This window comes from Sciurus carolinensis, chromosome 8 (assembly GCF_902686445.1).
Source record: "Sciurus carolinensis chromosome 8, mSciCar1.2, whole genome shotgun sequence".
Classification (NCBI taxonomy): Eukaryota; Metazoa; Chordata; class Mammalia; order Rodentia; family Sciuridae; genus Sciurus; species Sciurus carolinensis.
The window spans coordinates 130,940,710-130,958,608 of NC_062220.1; the positions used below are offsets into that span (position 1 = coordinate 130,940,710).

At 57.0% G+C, this 17,899-nt stretch overlaps 1 protein-coding gene across 1 annotated transcript in view; it reads right to left on the minus strand.

Moving 5' to 3' along the window:
* The window catches only part of Ssh1 (slingshot protein phosphatase 1), a 56,667-nt gene extending 39,313 nt beyond the window's left edge, over positions 1-17,354 (minus strand). The window contains 2 exon segments of the mRNA XM_047560908.1: positions 12,864-12,904; positions 17,178-17,354. Of these exon segments, the coding sequence (XP_047416864.1) occupies positions 12,864-12,904; positions 17,178-17,246 (110 nt within the window). The 5' untranslated portion in view covers positions 17,247-17,354.
* Between the last annotated feature and the right edge of the window lie 545 nt (positions 17,355-17,899).

Here is a 17,899-nt window from a genome sequence, read left to right on the forward strand (position 1 = left end):
GAACCATCCGACCTGCAGCAACCACAGCAGCAAGCGAAGGTGACGGACACAAAGTGGACTCAGAACCTCTCCTGGCAGTGACTTCAACAGCTGCAGAAGTCCATTCCTAACAAAGCGGAGTTTACGAAGACGTAAAAGCGACCGAAGAGAAGCACTGAGAGATGAACCAGAGGTTGCAGATGGGATGGAAAATTCCTTCCATTACTCTCCCAAAAGGTCCTCCCTCATTTTACACCCAAGTTCAAAGTCACAAAGACCCCAAGTTGTAGCAAGGTCTGGCTTTCTGATCTCACGCTGCCCACTGCAATCGGAAGGGCCTTGTTCCGAACACCACTCTCCAGAGAATGAGAAAACAAGTAGCTCTAGGGACACACCTGTCAGCTGGAGTTCCCAAACTGTTCCCCTAAACACATAATGCTGAGAAGAGGGAAATTCCAGCTCTGCAGGGCATTATGCTTGGGGAAAGGGGTCACAGGCAAGCAGCGCTGGCAGCTCACTACAGTGGCTTTGCTGCTGGGGCATGTATTGTTTGGCTGGAAGGCGTAGGCTTCTCTCAGAGAGAAGGAATGTCCAGAAGCATTTCAGACAGCGAGGCCTCAGGCCAGCCACACAGCTCTCCTCACACCGTGGGTGGGAGCAGGCGGCTGAGGCTACCAGCGGGTTCACAAGAGCAGCACTTTTGTGTCTACGTCAACAAGACAGCGACTGATGAGCCCTGATTTGGCGCAAAACCCTGAGGAGAGCTTGTGGATGCCCCCCAAGAGCCCCCGGGCCCTCGGAAGGCAGAGCTAACAGGGCCTCCTCTGCGAATCTGGCACACCAGGGGGCAGAAGGCACAAGGCTGCGCTGCACAGGAAGCACGGAGGCAGCAAAGACAGTGGAGCTGGCCAGAAACAACAGGCACGCGAGAGAAATGTTCTCGAAACAACTCAAGAATTCCAAGAACGGATCACGTCCAGCGCCCCAGGTTCTTAGCCCTTCTTTGGTATGTGGCCTCAGCCATGTTCATGAGTCACCCAGACGCAGTTTTTCCAGGTGCCCCTTCCTTCCCAATCTGCTGTCCACCCAGTGCTGGCCCTGCTCACCCTGGTGAGTCACGCAGCACCCGCGCCCAGGGCCGCGTGCTCAGGATGCCCCTGCAGGCAGAGCTGTCCCTGGGAACGGATGTGTCCTCTCTCCGCACTGTCCAACCCGGCAGCCACTAGCCACAGAAGCCTCCAGGAACCTGGAATGTGGTCTCCCTGTGGCCAAGGAACTGCATCTGTTAATTAATTAATCAAGTTTAATCAGCCATGTGGGGCTAGCAGCTGTGGCTTGGGACCTAACAGCTCAGGGTTTTCAGCCTGATGAGGGTCAGGACGGGCCCCCCGGCCTCAAGCCCACCCCGCACAGTTTCTATCACTCTTCCCACTACATTCTTTCTCGGCCCCAGAACGTCCCATGATGTGACATCTACAGAGTCCAAACTTCTTGTGCCAACTTACATGCCGGACAGTCCGACCTCAAGGTACTTACAGCAGAGTTGGAAAAAGTACTTTCTAGCCAGGCTTGCGGGACACACCTGAAATCCCGGCTACTCGAGAGGCAGAGGCAGGGGGATCACAGGTTCAAAGCCAGCCTCGGCAATGCAGCAAGACCCCGTCTCAAAACAGAACGGGAAACAGGCTGGGGATGAGGCTCAGAAGCAGAGCGCCCCGGGACGAACCCCCAGGACCGGCCTCCACCAAAGAAGTCCCTCCTAATGAACGTCCTCCTGGCACTGCCGGCTCTCTCCCACGTTCCATGCGGCGCAGTCCAGGCTCTGCTCTCGTCCGTGCCACCGGCCCAGGAGTGACTGTGGGTCTCTCCACAGCTCCTGCCGGCCTGCCTCAGCTTTGTGCCTTCTCCAGGAAGCCTTCCTGGCTGCAAGCCACGACTCTTCCCTTTCGGCATCTTCTTCCTCTTTTCTCATTTTGCAGGTGAGGAAACAGAGGCTTAGGGGTTCAGCCACTTGTCCAAGGTCCTATGCTGAGACAGTGACAGGGACCCAAGACTCTGATTCCCAGGTGTCCCCGACTGTCTGTGTGGCCTGCCCCCCCCACTGGTGCTGCAGTGACTGTGCCACACATACCTTGTTTTCACCCTGCGACACGGGATTGAACCCTGGGGTGCTCTGCCACTGAGCCGCATCCCCAGCTCTTACTTTTATTTTTATTTGAGACGGGGTCTCAAGGCTGAGGCTGGCCTTGAACTTGTGATCCTCCTACCCCAGCCTCCTCAGTCACTGGGATTACTGGTGGGCACCTGCCTTCCAGCACCCTTCAACTTCATGATGGGGCACCGGGGCCAGAAGACACCCCACTTTAAATCCTCCCTCTGTGCCTGACACAGGGATCCAGAGTAAACACTGGCAGACAAACTGGCCGAGGTGTCCCCCTCTCCCACCGCAATGCACTCCACAGCTCACGCACACGGGTCATCTCCGAGCAGCGGACACTGGGCGCCCCCCACACTGAGGAAGCGGCGGGAGGGAAGACTCCCTGACCGAATGCTGTGCTGTGTGAGGAGGGGCCTCCTCCTGGGGTCAGGTGCCATGGCAACCAAGCGCTTCAAACAGCATCCGAGAGCCCCCATCACCTTGAGCATCTGGACAGCTAGGACCCTGACGTCCTCTCTGGGCCCCTCTCAGTGCCCAGAAGTCAGTGGGTGCTCAGTAACCGTACGCAATGATGGGCGCCCGTGTCGAGCCTCACACTAAGTGCATTACGCATCTTCACTCCGTCAGTCCTCGGAGTCCGTCTCTGAGTATCCTACTATAGGGAGACAGGCTCAGAGTGGTCAAGCCACTTGCCTGGGTCACAAAGCGGAGAAGCTGCAGAGGGAAGCAGGCTTCCAGCTTTGGAACCTCTGCCAAAGCGACACCCTGGGAAAACAGGGTTGAACACCATTCAGACCCAAGGCCGTCGGTGGGGCAGAGCTGGGCTGCAGCTGAGCTGGGGGTCTTCTGATGCTGAGTCAGGGGAGGAGGGCGCCCATGCAGGGCGGGGACAGCCCAGGAGGGGACGCTGCTGGAGGTGGGGCACTCGCTGACCACACTATCATGGTACAGGATGAGGGCGTCGTGGATATGGCGAGGAAACCAGCACGACCCGGAGGAGCTGCGCCAGAATGGGCGCTGCCAGCCTGCCGGGGTTTTCAGGGCATTTAACAGGTACCGCAGTGACGGCAGAGGCGCCTGCGGCCACGTCCACAGTCCTTCCGGAGAGGAGGCCGGGCGGCAACACCCAAGCTGACTGAGTGAATCCCACTCCCCGCAGGAGGTCCCGGGGCTCCCGGAAAGGACACGTTCCAGGTGGGCAGGTGGGCAGGGCGAGCCAGAGAGAGCGCAGGCTGCTCGGAGCTGGCCTGGGGCAGGCGGGGCGCGGGAGCCGGCCGAGAGGGGCCGCCCGTGCCTTAAAGGCCCGCCGGCCGGACGCACGCGCGACGCACCCGGAGAGGACCCTTCCTGAAGGAGCTGCACCGCCAGAGCGGCGCCCACCCGGGCCCAGCAGGAGGAGCCTGAGGCGCCCAGGCTCCCACGCCCACCAGGGAGCGTCGGAGGCAGCGGAGCGCACCCGGCGGCCTGAGCTGCGTCCCCTCACTACAAAAGGTGGTCCTGCCGCGACTTCTCTGTAAGTTTGAAATGATTACAAGTCTTAAAAAATCATTTTAAAAAATCCAACCGAATCGGATTTTGGTAAAATACTACAAGTGTGATTTTCCTGTTGGTAGGTGACGAAAGCTTACCGTCACTCTTCGTTCCCCCAGCACTGGGGAGGGACCTGGCCTGGGGCCTGCGCACAGCAGCCCAGCAGCCACCACGGAGCCCCACCCCTGGCCCTCCACAGGCCGTGGTTACTGGCACGTTTCAAGGCTTTCCAACTCTCCATACTTTGACCCTCGCCAGGGAGCCTCTCCGCCTGGGCTATCTTCCCTGGGTGCCGAGGGAAGCCGGGCTCTGCCGGCTCCTCAGGTCTCTGTGTCCAGGTTTTGAGGGCCTCCCACATACAGTCTTGCCCATGTAAGACCTAATTTTAGCACTTTCCTGCTCTGAGACCCACGTGTGGGACAGCGGGGCCTCCCATTGTAAAGGCCACATGGAGCTGGGAGGCCAAGGTCCCACAGGATGTGACTCAGCATCCTGTTCACAAGGTTCTGGCGGCCGGCAGCTTTGGCACCAAGTGCCGCTGCTGACCTCGCCTAAAACCACAAGTACCAGGTTAACTGGTGGGACAGGCACGCAGCCCGGGCTCTCCTGTGGGCCTCAGGCCACACTTACAACCTGCCTCGCTCAGCCTTCACCATGGGCTCTATGAGCATCACAGGCATCTACCAGAAGGTTCTACAGAGGAACTGGCTTGCTGGGGTTCTGTTGTTGTTTGTTTGTTTGTTGTGCTATTTTTGAGATGAGGTCTCCCTGTTGCCCTGGCTGGTCTTATGTTCCTGGACTCAAGCAATCCTCCTGCCTCAGCCTCCTGAGTAGCTGAGACTACAGGTGTGCACAACCATCTAGGCTCTCTGACTTGCTGATATTTTAAGAATATCAGGAATTGAACAACTGATCTTGTTTCTCTCTTTGCTCCGACTACTAGGAAGCTCAAAGTAAGGCTTGTAGTCAAACTCTAGTAAGTCACACATTCCACAAATAAACCTTCCCATAACTTTACCTTATTCCCTTCTTACTGTCTACATGTTCCAGTGTTTTCTCTAACGTTAAATTCTGTTGTTCTCTATGAATGTACAAACGTTTCAAATCCCTTTGGAAAGGCTACAGTAAACACAGCCCACGAGTTATGCTGGGGGTGGGGAGAAGGGTTCAACCTGGAATCCCCAGCATTCAGCAGAGTCCACAGAGAGCCACCAGACCCACACTGGCTGGAGACGAATAAAGCAAACGACTAAATAAAACCCTCCCTGCTTACCAGCCTGCTTCCCAGGAGATACCTGGCTCCCACACGGGGGCTGCCTGCGAGACTCCACGGCTGCAGACCAGGCTCCTTAAGGAGGCCTCCGGCGCCTGAGAAGCCAGTGGCCCAACCCAGACCTCAAAGTCACTCCCAGACCCCCACCTGCAACTGACAGCCCGGCATGGCGGTTCCCGTGAACCTGGGACGTGCCACGTGGCTTCCAGAGACAGCAGCCCAGGGCCCTCTCCAGACCACCCCCACGGGGTCCTCCCACGGGCACTCAGACGGGCCAGGTTTGGGGAAACGCACGGGAGCGCTCCTGGCCTCTGGGCCAGCCTTGCCTGGGAATGGCGGCAGGGAAGGCACTGGCCTCCGACTGCCTTCTGCAGAACAAGGTCTATTTAAAAATAGCTTTAAGCCAGCCTGGTGGCTCATGCCTGCGATCCCAGCTGCTTGGGAGGCGGAGGCAGGAGGAGCACAAGTTCACGCCAGCTCCAGCAACTCAGCAAGACCCTGTCTCAAGTTAAAAAACGAAGAGGGCTGGGGAGCCAGGCAGAGTGGTTCACCCCGTAAGCCCAGGGACCTGGAGGCCGAGGTAGGAGGATCACAAGGATCATAGTTTGAGGCTAGCTTCAGCAATTTAGTGAGACCCTGAGCCACTTAAGGAGTCCCTGTTTCAAAAAATTAAAAGGACCAGGGATGTAGCACAGTGGTAAAGCACCCCTGAGTTCAAAGTTAAAAAAAAAGTAATGACTTTGTTCTTATCATGAGAATAAAATTCTTGACCATCTGTTGCATACCTACGGAGATGACTGGATGAGCAAAGTAAATACAAAACCAGACTGGTGACTGGTGGGTCTGAGGACTCTCATTCTTGGATTTGGAAGCTATAATCTAATCTTGACTTTCTACTTTACACAAGAAACACAGGCCCAGAGAGGTAAAGTGACTTGCCTGAAGTTGCACAGCAGATGACACATCTCAATACAGGACCTGGGTTTGGTGACTCCCTCTCACGGATTTGCCCCATTTACCAGGAGGATAAGCAGTGGAACCACTGTCACCTGTGAAAGGAGTGTGCATGAGCATGAGTGTGCACACACACTCCAGGGTGCTGAGGGTTTAGGAAGAATGAGACCACGTCTGGTGGTATTTGTGGGAAGTCTAAGCACTGGCATTTCAGAAGTTCAATAAAACCTACTAGGTCTGAGCAAAATTCAGTGTAAGTTAACCTGAACATGTTTCATCAAGCTCTGACAGAATCAAACCGATTCTTTACCTCTCCGTCCTCATTTGTCCCCACTCCGAGTTCTCTCATTAAAAAAAAAATTAAGACTGAAGGCAGATTCTGATTTTAAAACCAAGTGACGCAACAAGACGCTGGGATCCCACCCGACAGGACCAGCTCGAGTGGGACGGCCCAGGGCCTGACAGGACTGTGCAACCCAGCGTTAGAAGTGGCCCCGGGGCCCTGCGAGGACCGGGGCAGGGGACAGCAGGGCACAGAGCAGGAGCAGCAGGGAGGACACAGGTCCTGGCTCTGAACAGCAGCTGCAAGGCTGCGGCGCATCCCCAGCACAGGCTCAGCGGTAACGGACGGCGGCCGTGCACAGCCCAGGGTCCACCCCAGAGGCACCGAGAACAGTCCCCCGCCCAGTGCTCAGCCAAGTCCCGCCCGTGCCTCAGGGGAGCCGGGCCCTGCTGAGAGCGCCGGCCGCGTCCCGAGGCGGAGGAGGGCCCTGCGGAGCCGTCCTCAGCGGACTCCATCCTGCCGCCTAGCGAGGGACCCGAGGCAGGAGCACAGCAGAGGCGCCTGCGGGCGTCTCATGGAGCTGGGTTTGCAGTCCCTGAAGACGCGGAGGAGCCGCGGCTGGACCGCTTCCTGCTCTGCGAAGGCAGCCCTGACCTGAGGCCCAGTCACCCTGCCCAGAGAGTGGGAGTCGCTCTGGCTTTTCGCTCCTCCTGACAGGACTGTGCACAGGAGTGAAGCCGCCCGCAGGGCGCCGAGCAGCGGGGGCCGGCCTCTCGCCCCAGCGCTCCGCACTGCCGGGTGCACAGGGGCTCCCTGCGCCTGGTTGAGAGAGGCTCGTGAGCAGGTGCTGCGGCCGGAGGACCACCGACACTGGCCAGAGCTGCCCAGGGCACAGGCAGAAGCCCGTCCCTGGACTCCGGGGCCACCTGCAGCTGCACAGTGCAGAATGGAATCCAGAAAAGCCCAGTGGCCCACCAGGGTCCAGGGCGAGCGAGTGGGGCCGAGCTCCGGCGGGCTGTGCTGGCCACGCCTGGCCAAGCCTGCCTGCTGGGCCGCCCCCTCTCCGTCTTCCTTGCCCTTCCAAAAGCTTGTGCACCGAGGCAGCATGTCCCTCAGAGCCAGTGCCCGAGAGCGCAAAGGGGAGAGCGCCGCTGGGCAGGAGAGGGAGAGTACCAAGTCCCTCCTCACAGCAGCCGCAGCGGCAGGGTCCACCATGGGAAGAGGCTCTGACCGCAGCCCTACAGGCTGCGCGCCACGTGGCCACTGGCTCCTGGTTCTGTTCGTGGTGCCAGGGTGGACCCGGCCGGCCGGAAGCTCTCTCACTGAGCTGCTCCCTGCGCTCCTGTTGTGCCTGTTTGAAACTGCAGCCTGCCCAGGTCACAGAACGCCTAGCAAGGTGACCAAGGACAGGGCGGGCACACACTCAGGCCGGTCCTCTCCTACAGCTCCAGGAAAAGCAAGTGGGAAGGCACTGGAGGTGGCACTCGGGGCACTTCTGAGGGCTGAGTGCGAGGGATGCCCAGGCCAGAGCAGGACAGGCATGTGGGTGGGCAGCTGTGCTCCTCCCCAGGGCTGCTGGGTGCCACTTACTGTCACGCCAGCCCCCCTACGTCTGTAACACTGGAAGTCCACTTGCTTATCTGTGCTGTCCCTTTTTGGGGGGGCTGAGGGGCACAGAGGACTGAACCCAGGGGCCCTCTACCACTGAGTCACGTCCCCAGCCCTTCATGGGTTTTGCTCTTGAGCCAGGATCTCGCCAAGTTGCCCAGCTGACCTTGAACTTGCGATCCTCCCGCCGCAGCCTTCCGAGTGGCAGGGACCACAGGTGCCCCCCACCTGCATGCGCTTCCTCTACCAACTGAGGGCATCTCCAGAGCCCCCATCCGTGAGGGTGGCCAGGACCAGCAAACACAAGGGGACCGCAGCTCCCTTTGCCGGGCTGAGCAGGGCGGTCCGGCCACTTCCAAGAGCACACAGGCAGGAGGACTCGAGCCGCAGACTCTCCTGTCGCCCGAGGCAGCAAACCAGCATGACCTCCACAGCTGCGGGAGAGCCCGGAGGAGCCGGAGCTGCAGGTGGCACCCAGCCCTGGCCGACACCCTGACTGCAGCCTTGGGAGACCCCAGCCGAGGACCCGGCAGGATGTGCCCAGCTCCTGACGCATGGCAACTTCAAGATGACAAACGGGGGCTGGCTTTTTGGTTCTAGGGGCGGAACCCTGCTAGGCAGGGGCTCTGCCCCGGGCGCCAACCCAGGCCAACAGATGCACACTGTTTTAGTTGCCGTTTGTGGTAACTTGTAAGGTGGCACGAGATGACGGACAGCGGCTTCCGCTGGTATCAACCTCCAGCACCGGACACGGAACCCGGATGTCAGGGCTCCGCAGCCCCTGCGGGACTTATCTGGACAGAGTGACAACAGAGGTCGTGACCCCAAAGGGAGCAGAGCAGAAGCCCCGGGGCACAGGTGCTCAAGGACAGAGGGAGGCGGAGCTGCTGGGGAAGGACGCCGGGAAGGCTGTGAGGAGACCGGGGTCCCCGTGGAACCCAGATCACGACCCAGAGGGGAAGGAGAGTGGAGGGCGGAGCAGAGAGGAGGAGGGGAGGTCAGAGCTTTCCACGGGAGCCCCCGCCGAGAGAAAGCAAGCCGCAGCGCTCCCAATGCTCGCTGCTGGCCCACGCCCGTCACCTCCATTCCCAGCGAGAGGTGGTCGCTCGAGACGGTTCCCAGAGGCCTGCAGAGAAACTGTCCAATCACCACAGGACGCTGTGCGCCACAGGGTCTGCGTCCTCTGGGAACGCAGCCTGCTCCCAGCCTCAGGGCACCACGGGGGTGGCCCTCCCGGGACCCGACGAATCCTTCCACGCTGGGGTAGGACGTGGAGACCAGCATAACGAACAAGCCCATGGCTCCTGATTCTGTGCAAGGAGCCTCACGCGGAGCTCTGGAAAGCCCGCGAGGGAGCAGGTTACCCCTGCCGCCCAGACCAGACCGGGGCACAGGAGCAGATGCCACTCGCTCTCCTCCGCACCTGCTGCTCCTCAGGCCTGCAATTTACCGCAGGGTCCAAAGTTCACGTCTTTCAACCACTTAGATGCTACTGCAGGCAGAGAACCGTCGCTGGGGATGCGCGCGCCGTGAGGCAGCTGCGGCAGCCTCTGCGCCACCTGCTTTCTGAGAGGAAAGTCGCACACTCTCGTTTGAGAGCACTTTTAGCAGGCCACGAGGAGAGCAGCCCCTGGAAAGGGACGTAAGTGGCCGGGGCGAAGCAGAGTCGGGGAGCAGAGAACAGTCCCAGCGCGGCCCAGAGGGTGGGGGAGGGAAGGCAGGATGCAGAGGGACCAGGAGGGGGAGGCGAAGGCACACGGGGTCCACAGCCGGCAGGAGGGGTGGACGGGCAGCCCTGCAATACAACAGGGGAGATATGGGGACCAGGGAAGAGGCAGGCGACACTCAGAAGACCCAATCCCCAGGATTCAGCGAGGAGCTGCACAGGGTTGATACAGTGTGACTTCTCGGATGCACTGAGAGATGTCACCACCACAGTTGCCCCTTGCTACCCACAGGACACCCTGAGGTCACCAAAATCTGCAGATGCTCAAGTCCCAGATATAACACGGTGTACCACCCACGCATGACCCAAGACACTCGCTGTGCACTTTAAATCGTCTCTTGATTACTTATCACCCCAATTCAAGGTAAATGCAGTGCAAATTGTTCTACCCTGTTGTTTAGCAAGAAAAAAAAAGAAGGTCTGACCAGGTTCAGTGTGGACATGGCCATCGGAGCCGAGCTGCAGAGCACTCGACAGCAACAGTGTGACATTTCCTGGCACTTTTCTTTTCTTGAATATTTTTAATCCACAGTTGGTTGAACCCAAGGACACGGGTACTGACTACAACTAAGACAGACAGACGGAAGAGGAGAGAGGAAAGAGGAACCCCTCGGCCTGCCCCCCCACACCCTAGAAACTAAATAACAACAGCGGAGAGCAATCCCTCTCCCTACCTCTCCTGCCCCCAAGCAAACCAAAACAACCGGCCATTCCTGAAGTTCTCCTCTAAGACGGGCTCGGAGAGAAAAGGCCCCAAACGCAAATGAACAAGGATGCGGAGGAGCTTCCTTCAAAGGTTAAACCAGGACACGAGGAGCTCCTTGTTTAGCTGGGGGGATCAGAAAGCAGGAGGGTGTCCTTTGCCTGAAAAGGAGGTGGGTGGGGTGAACTGGCAAGGCAAGAGGAGGGGGCCTAAAAGGGAACCTGTGGGAACAAGGCCAGAAGCCAGTGCCCACCCTGAAGCAGAGCCCAGGCCCTGCTCCAGCCAGGGCCTCCCCTGGTCACAGGCACCGGGGACCTGCTGTGAGCAGCAAAGGGACTCAGGGCTGGAGGACTGGACGTCCCGGGAAGCCCCTGCCGTGAGTGTCAGCAGGAGTCCCCGGGTTGGAACCTTGGGCAACCTGGGGCCACCTGGGTGCTCTCAAGCCAAGTTCCCTCAAGTCAAGGAGGGCAGATTGACGGCTGAGCTGGTCTCCAGAGAGGAGGCTCAGGAGGAGAAGCCCGAGTGCCAGAAGCCACAGGGTCTCACTGTGACCGACCTCCCGAGACGCACGCGTTCTTCACCTGCTGCTGGGAAAGCCCCTCCAGGGTGGTTTTGAGGGTGACTCCCGTCCTTCGTTAAGGCCCCACCCAGCTCCAGACCAGGCAGGGATAAGGGGCGTCTCACCGCTGAGAAGCGAAGCCCACTTAAAAGTTCTTCACTGCGAACATTCAAAACCCTAGTCAGCCAACAACCCAAGTCCAAGGGCAGTCTAAGCAAGGGCGCGACCTGGAGCGGGAGGGCCAGGCGGGGAGGGAGGGGTGCTCACAGGTCCCCTCCAAGTCTGCTCCTCCACCCGCATGGAGTGCACCCGGGAGCCCTGACCTGAACCTGACCAACCCATCCCCAGGGCCCAACCCAGACCCCAGGGCGAAAGAGCCCATTTGCCTTGGTCCTGAGCCTGCAGCGACCCAGTAGGCTTCTCCAGGCTTCTGCAGGCTAGTGCTACCCATGGAACCTTCACAGAGGACACACGCCACGGTCCAAGTGAGATGTCCCCGTTCCTGCCCTCAAACAGCAGAGGGTGAGGGCATTCTAGGCCCGTTCCCACCACGCCTGTGCGAGCGGTTAACGACAGCACGACCTGCTCTCAGGGATGGATGGCTGACTGCCATTTCTGCAGACCTCTTTTCCAATTAACGCTCCCCCTCCTCACCAGATAAAGCGGACATCTGTCTTTAAGGAATGATATCCCAGATAATGTGTTTACTTTTTTTTTTTTTTTTTTTAACTTTCCAAGGTCCAATCTCAAGACTGGCTTCTAGGGGCAGAGGAATACTTTAAATAATGAAGTGCTGAATCCTCTACAAACCAAAGCATTCCAAAAGACAAGGCCTTGCTGGGCACAGAGGTGCGCACCTGTTAATCCCACCTACTCAGGAGGCTGAGGCAGGAGGATTGCGAGTTCGAGGCCAGTCTCAGCAGTTTAGCAAAACCCCGTCTCAAAATAAAAAAATAAACAAATAAAAAGGAAGGGCTGGAGATGTAGCTCAGTGGTTCAGTGCCTCTGGGTTTGATCCCTAGTACTGCAAAAAACAAAACAAAACAAAGCAAAAACAACAGAGAGAATTCCTTAATTTCTGGCAAAAAAAAAATTCTTTGGTGTCTGGTAGTGAATATAGTAAGTGAGGACAATATCTTAAGGGAATTTTTATTTTTTAATGAGCATAGCAAAAATCACTTCAAATTAACCATCAACTTAGGGACTAAATGTCTATTTCAAATGAGTGCTATGTTTACCTCAAAAAGGCTACTTTATCAAAAGCAGTATGAAAAAATGAGGGCAAATTAAAATAATTGTTTTCTTAAAAAAAAAAAAAAAAAAAAACAGAGGAAAAGCCAGGTGTGGTGGCAGATGCCTGCAGTCCCAGCAACTCGGGAGGCTGATGTAGGAGGATCACAAGTTGGAGGCCAGCCTCAGCAACTTGATGAGTTAAAATAAAATATAAAAAGGGCTGGGGCTGGGGCTGTAGCTCAGTGGTAGAGCACTCCTGGATTCAATTCCCAGTACTGCAAAAACAAAACACAAAACAAAATAAATAATCAGAGGAAAAAATCTGCAAGAAAATATATAAAAGTGCACACTGGTAGTGCTAAGATGGCAGAATAATGGCAATTATTTTATTATTTTCCTCCTTTTTCAAATGTTACTGCACGTTATTAAAAAGGTGTGTACTGCGCTGGGGTACACGCAGTAGGAGAGCATGGGCTCAGAATGCTCGAGGGCCTGGACCCCAGTTCCAACCCCCGACCCCCACAAAGCTGTTTATGGTTAAACATGTATAATCTTTTTTTTCCCTTTCCCTCTAAGGGTCTCACTATGCTGCTCAGACTAGCCTGGAACTTGTGATCCTCCTGCCTCAGCCTCCTGCACAGGAGGGATGATCACAGGCACACTCTCCACCTGGCCTAACCACGTGCACGTTTTTTAAAGCAGTACTTTTAGATTTATATGCGCTTTATGGATAATTTTCAAAGCACTAAAACATTCGGTGCATTCTTTTGGAGGGTTTTCGCCTTAAGAAGGGAAGAAGAGTATCCCGTGCCTGTTTGGAAAGAAGACTTAACAACAAGAACGCGAGGCCTCCTTACCTGAGGTTTAACTTTCGGTCTTCATCGCTGCCAGCCTCCAACTAGGGAGAAAGAAAGAGGATGTCAGAGCCCGGCAGCACTGCCAACGACCTCAGGCAGCAGGCCCGCTCTCTGCCCTGGTGTCGGGCAGAGATAAAGATGTCCAGGAAACCTGGCTGCTTTGAACAGCCCTGCCCTTCCTGGCTGGCTGGGTCTGCTTTCCTCCGCAGTGACTCCCGGGAGGAACCTCCGGGTCGCTCAGTGTTCCCCATTCTCCTGCCACCCGGTGAGCCCGCCCCTTGGGAGACTATGTCCCGACCACTCCTTTAGCCCTGCGCTCTCAACTCCTTAGCCGTGTTCTGGATCGTGTCCTGGGGTTTTGGTTTTGTTTGCTGCTGTTGTTTGTTTTTGGCTCTTCAAGGGAAGGGGCCGAGTTAACTGGAATCCGCTTCCCCTGCCAAGTCAGGCAACAGCTCCGTGAGGAAGACCGTTCGAAAACTCCACGCCAGGCCGGTCCTGGACCCTGGCGGGCAGCCAGCAATTGGGCTGTTCGTGGGTCTCGGAAGCTCTCGGTGGCTCTCAAGAAGACTTAAATGTTTGATATGGAAGGTTCTAGGCTGTTGGTTTATTTATATAAACGAAAGGAAGGAATACCTAACAGTGTCTAAAAGTGAAAGTCCGAGAGGTCGAACTCCAAAACTAACTACGACTTAAGCCCCAATCACTATTCTTCTTTTACGGTTTTCCAGAGAGAAATGAGCAGAAATCACACACGCCCCCAATCCCCGCTGCACCACAGGGACGTGGTGAGACTTTGATGCTACATCTGGAGCCCAGTGAATGGAAAAGAAAACCCCAGGAGGGCGCGGTGGCCAGGAGAGATGGGAAGTGACTGAGGACAGGAGCAGGCAGGCCCAGGACACCAAGGGACACACACCCCAAGAGGGAGGTGGCGACTCTAACCATGAATGAGTGCGCCGGGGGCCTGGAACCCCCAGTGGGTGTGGAGGTCTCGTCTGCTCAGCACCGTGCAGAGCACACACGTGGGGCCTCTCAGGTCCCGTCCCCGCTGCAGAAGTGAAACCAGGAGGCCCTGCTGGCCACAGGGCTCTGAGAGTCTGTCCTCAGAGAAGCACAGCGCCACTCTCACGAGTCATGCCAAACTCAGAAGGGAACGTCAGCTCCAACCCGGGGGCGCTCCGCAGGGTCAGGGGGCGCTGGGCGGCGTCCAGAGGTGTTTTTTGGTTGGAGGGTGCTGCTGGCATCCGGTGGGTACGGGATGGGATGCTGCCAAACATGGCAGGGCGCATGGAAGAGCCCCCAGAATAGAGAACGTCCAGTGCCAGGTGTCAGCAGCGCCCGGGCTGAGAATCCCTGGCCCCCTGGCCAGACCCAAAGAAGCACTTGGCAATTTGCTTATGAAAATTGGTCACCTTGAATCTTTGTCAAAAATAACAATGTTATGATCCACTCCTGAAAGCTGTTGATTTATCTACTCCTCTGCTCTGCCTGTTCCCACAAAGGAGTTGAGATAAGGTTCCTGCACGAGATAATTACAGACGGAAAAAGAAGAGTCCTGAGAGGAGAGAGCTGCTTCAGGACCCGGGGCTGTGACCTCCCTCAGCGTCCCACGGAAGGCAGCCAGCCGGGCTGCGTCGGGAGCTGCTGATGTGTCTGTGACTCATGGCAGGGGCTGCGTTGTGATGAGTGATGAAGGGACGCGGGGTACACACTTCACAGCCACTTAATTCTCCGTCGGCCCCTGAGGCTCTCTGATGAAAGGCAAGGTGAGGTCGGTGACTCCGGGGAAGCGAAATATGCCAGAGAACATCTGTAAGAGCGAGCCTGTCCTTCAGAGGACCTGAGGCACACAGGAGGGAAGCGGCCCGAGAAGGGGCAGACCAGAGGCAGACCCGGGCTTCTGACTCCGCTCACACCTGCCTTCCCATCTGGCTCACTTCCAGCCCCACATCTGGAAGACACTCTCACCCTCCTGGGAACAGGTCAATCTCTGTTCCCTCACTGGGCAAGAAAGGCTGCTGATGTGCTAAAGGCGAATAAAAGCTGGCTGAGTTTTATTCTGTTCAACTAGGTTGTTGGTGTTTGGTTAAAAAAAAAAAAAAAAAATATATATATATATATAAAATATATTTATATAAAATATATTTATATTTATTATAAAATATAAAATATATATATAAATTTATATATATATGTATATAAAACATTTTATGTAATAATTTAAAATGTGTCCTGCGGTCAGAAAACAAATGTGTGACCAAACGCGGTACCTCCGTACAATGACATAGCATTGCAACACACAAAAAAAGGAATGAGGTAACCTGGTCAGGTGGCGCACGCCCGCAACTGCGACCCCAGCCACTCGGCAGGCTGAGGCGGGAGGATCGCAAGATCAAGGCCAGCCTCAGCAACTTCGTAAGGCCCTAAGTAGCTTAGCAAGATCCTGTTTCAAAATAAAAAGAGAGAGGGATGTAGCTCAAAGGTGAAGCTCAGAGGGTTCGATCCTAGGTACCAAAAAGGAAAAAAAAAAAAAAGTCATAAAGTACCACACATGCTACAATGCATGATCCCTGGCCAAGTGCAAAAAGCCAGACACAAAAGGCCACATATTATACGATTTCAGTTCCGTGAAATGTCCAGAACAAACATGCAGAGACAGAGTCCGCGAGCCGTTACCTATGGCTGGGGAGAATGGGAAGGGGAGGTTCAGGTGATGGCCACGGGGTTTCTTGGTGCAGGGATGAAAATGTTCTGGAACTGGAGTAGTGGTGATGGTTGCACAATCTCATGAATATGTTAAAATCCACGGCACTGGACACTTTAATATGGTGAGTTTATGTTATATGAGTTACATCTCAACTAAAAATGGAATTCTGAAAATGTGTCTAAGGCAGGAAGAGATGGGGAGGGATTCAGGTATCAGAAACAGACTGAGAGGCTCATGCAATCCCTTCCTGAAGCCAAGCTCTTCCCGCAGCTCCCTTCTTTTTGTGAAAACAACATGAGATTAAGTGCATTGTAAAGTATTTTGTAAACTGCCAGACAGAAGTAAGAGGAGTGGGGTAGGAGAACAGATCTCTGTGGGGAGCAGAGGACAAGTAGCAGTAAGCAGCAACCACTGTTCCTCTGCCTCTAATCAGCTCGCAGAGGGGGAGTGCTAGAACCTTCTGTCTATACAAGAGATAACTCATTAGCGGCCTCTCCTCAGAGAGGAGTGGGCTGTGGAGGTTCAACCTCACAGCCACGCTGCAAATGTTCCTGCCAATCTCAGCAAAAACGATGCAGAAAAGCAACATTGCCGGAGACAAGGCTGCTAAACCCAGCCCAAGTCCCCTCCCTTGTCTCACAGAGACTCACAAACCACTCAACTTCCCCCACTGAGAGTCTGCCTGACAACTTCCTGGGCCTGCAGGGCTCCTCCAGGCCTTCCCTAAACAGAGGAAGGGGCTGCCCTGTCTTCAAGCCATGGTCAGGAATCTGGATGAGAGGCCCTTAGAGGTTCCCTAAGCGGGTGGTGGAGACTGGACCAAGAGGGTCAGCCCTGTAGCCCAAGAGGAGTGACCTGCTCGGAGGCGTGGGGCTCCCATCCTGCAGACTCAGGGTGCCAGTCCCCCACTTTGCCCCAGAGCAACGAGTTAGCAAAACATGAGCTCGGGTCACATAAATGCCCTCAAAAACCAGGCCAGGGCAGCCACCCGCCCTCCCCGGGGAAAGCACCCCTGCAGTCACCATATCCCCAAAGGGGCTAAGGCAGCAGACACACGCACCCGAACCCACAGCCCTAAAGGAAGTGATGAAAGGTGAAATCCAGTCTCAGCTGCACACACGGGACATGAATGGTCACACAGCGCCCAGGGCACAGTCAGTCGCTGTCACACAGAGCACAGACCCATCTGCAGCCAGAACTCCAGAGGTGTGCAGTTGAAGATCGCACACCTTTGCTCGGACAGCCCTGGTGGCTTGGCTCACTCAACATCCCACAGTCACAACCCCAGCAGAGGTCAGGTCAAAACGTCACACACGGACCAAAGTCACCCACGGTCTCACATATACAGAGCCAGGCACACGGGAGAAGGGCCTAGACCTGCCACGGGTCACAGATCTCAGACCCGGCGCCGGGCTCACACCCGGCCTCCCCATAGCGGGGGTCGCCGTCGCACACAGTCCCCCGCACTGGCTCCCCAGTCCAGCTGCTCAGGTCGCTGGTCCAGCGGGGACCCCCGGTCTCCAGCCGCCGCCCCCCGCCCCGCATGCACGGCCCAGGCCTGGCACCACCGCTGCTCTGCCGGCCGGGGCGGCGGGCCCGGGGCTCACCTCGCTGTTGCTGGCCGAGGAGGAGGCGGCGCTGGGCGTGGGCGAGCGCTGCAGGGTCACCAGGGCCATGGCTGCGGCGCGTGAGGCCTGGAGCTAGAGCCGCCGCCGCCGCCGCCGGGCCGGGCCCGGGGCCTGCAGGAGCCGCGCGCGGGCGGCCGGGCCGAGCCGGGCCGGGCCCGCCCCTCGCCCTCGGCGTCCGCCGCCCCCGCCCCCGCCTCCGCCCCCCGCCTCCCGCGCCGGCGCGCGCCGGGCCTCGAGCGCGGGCGGGGGAGCGGGCGGGGCGGGAGGGGCGGCGGCGCGCGTGCGCGGCCGGAGGCCCGGGCTGGCCGGTCACGTCCCCCGCGCGCCCGGACGCGCACGCCCCCCGCGGCCGCGCCCCTGCCAGGCACCCGCCCCTCTGGCCCCGGGACCCGATTGCACAAGCCGGGGTGGGGAGACTGAGGCCCGGCGACTGCTCTCCTTGGAGGGACGGGGAGAGAGGAGATGCAGGGACCAGGAAATAGACCCCCTGGACCCTGCGCCCCGAGCTCCTCCGGCCGGTCTGCAGCAATTCGTTGGTTCCTTCGTTTATTTGTGAAATGTTTATTGAACCATTTTCTGTAGTGCACAGTAGAGCAGGCGTGCCGTCGGAGGTTTGACGGGTTCATCAAATTATTAAATGCATTTTAAAGATGAGTTCGCACCAGTTTCTGTCCTACAGAATGCACAGTAGATCAGGCGTG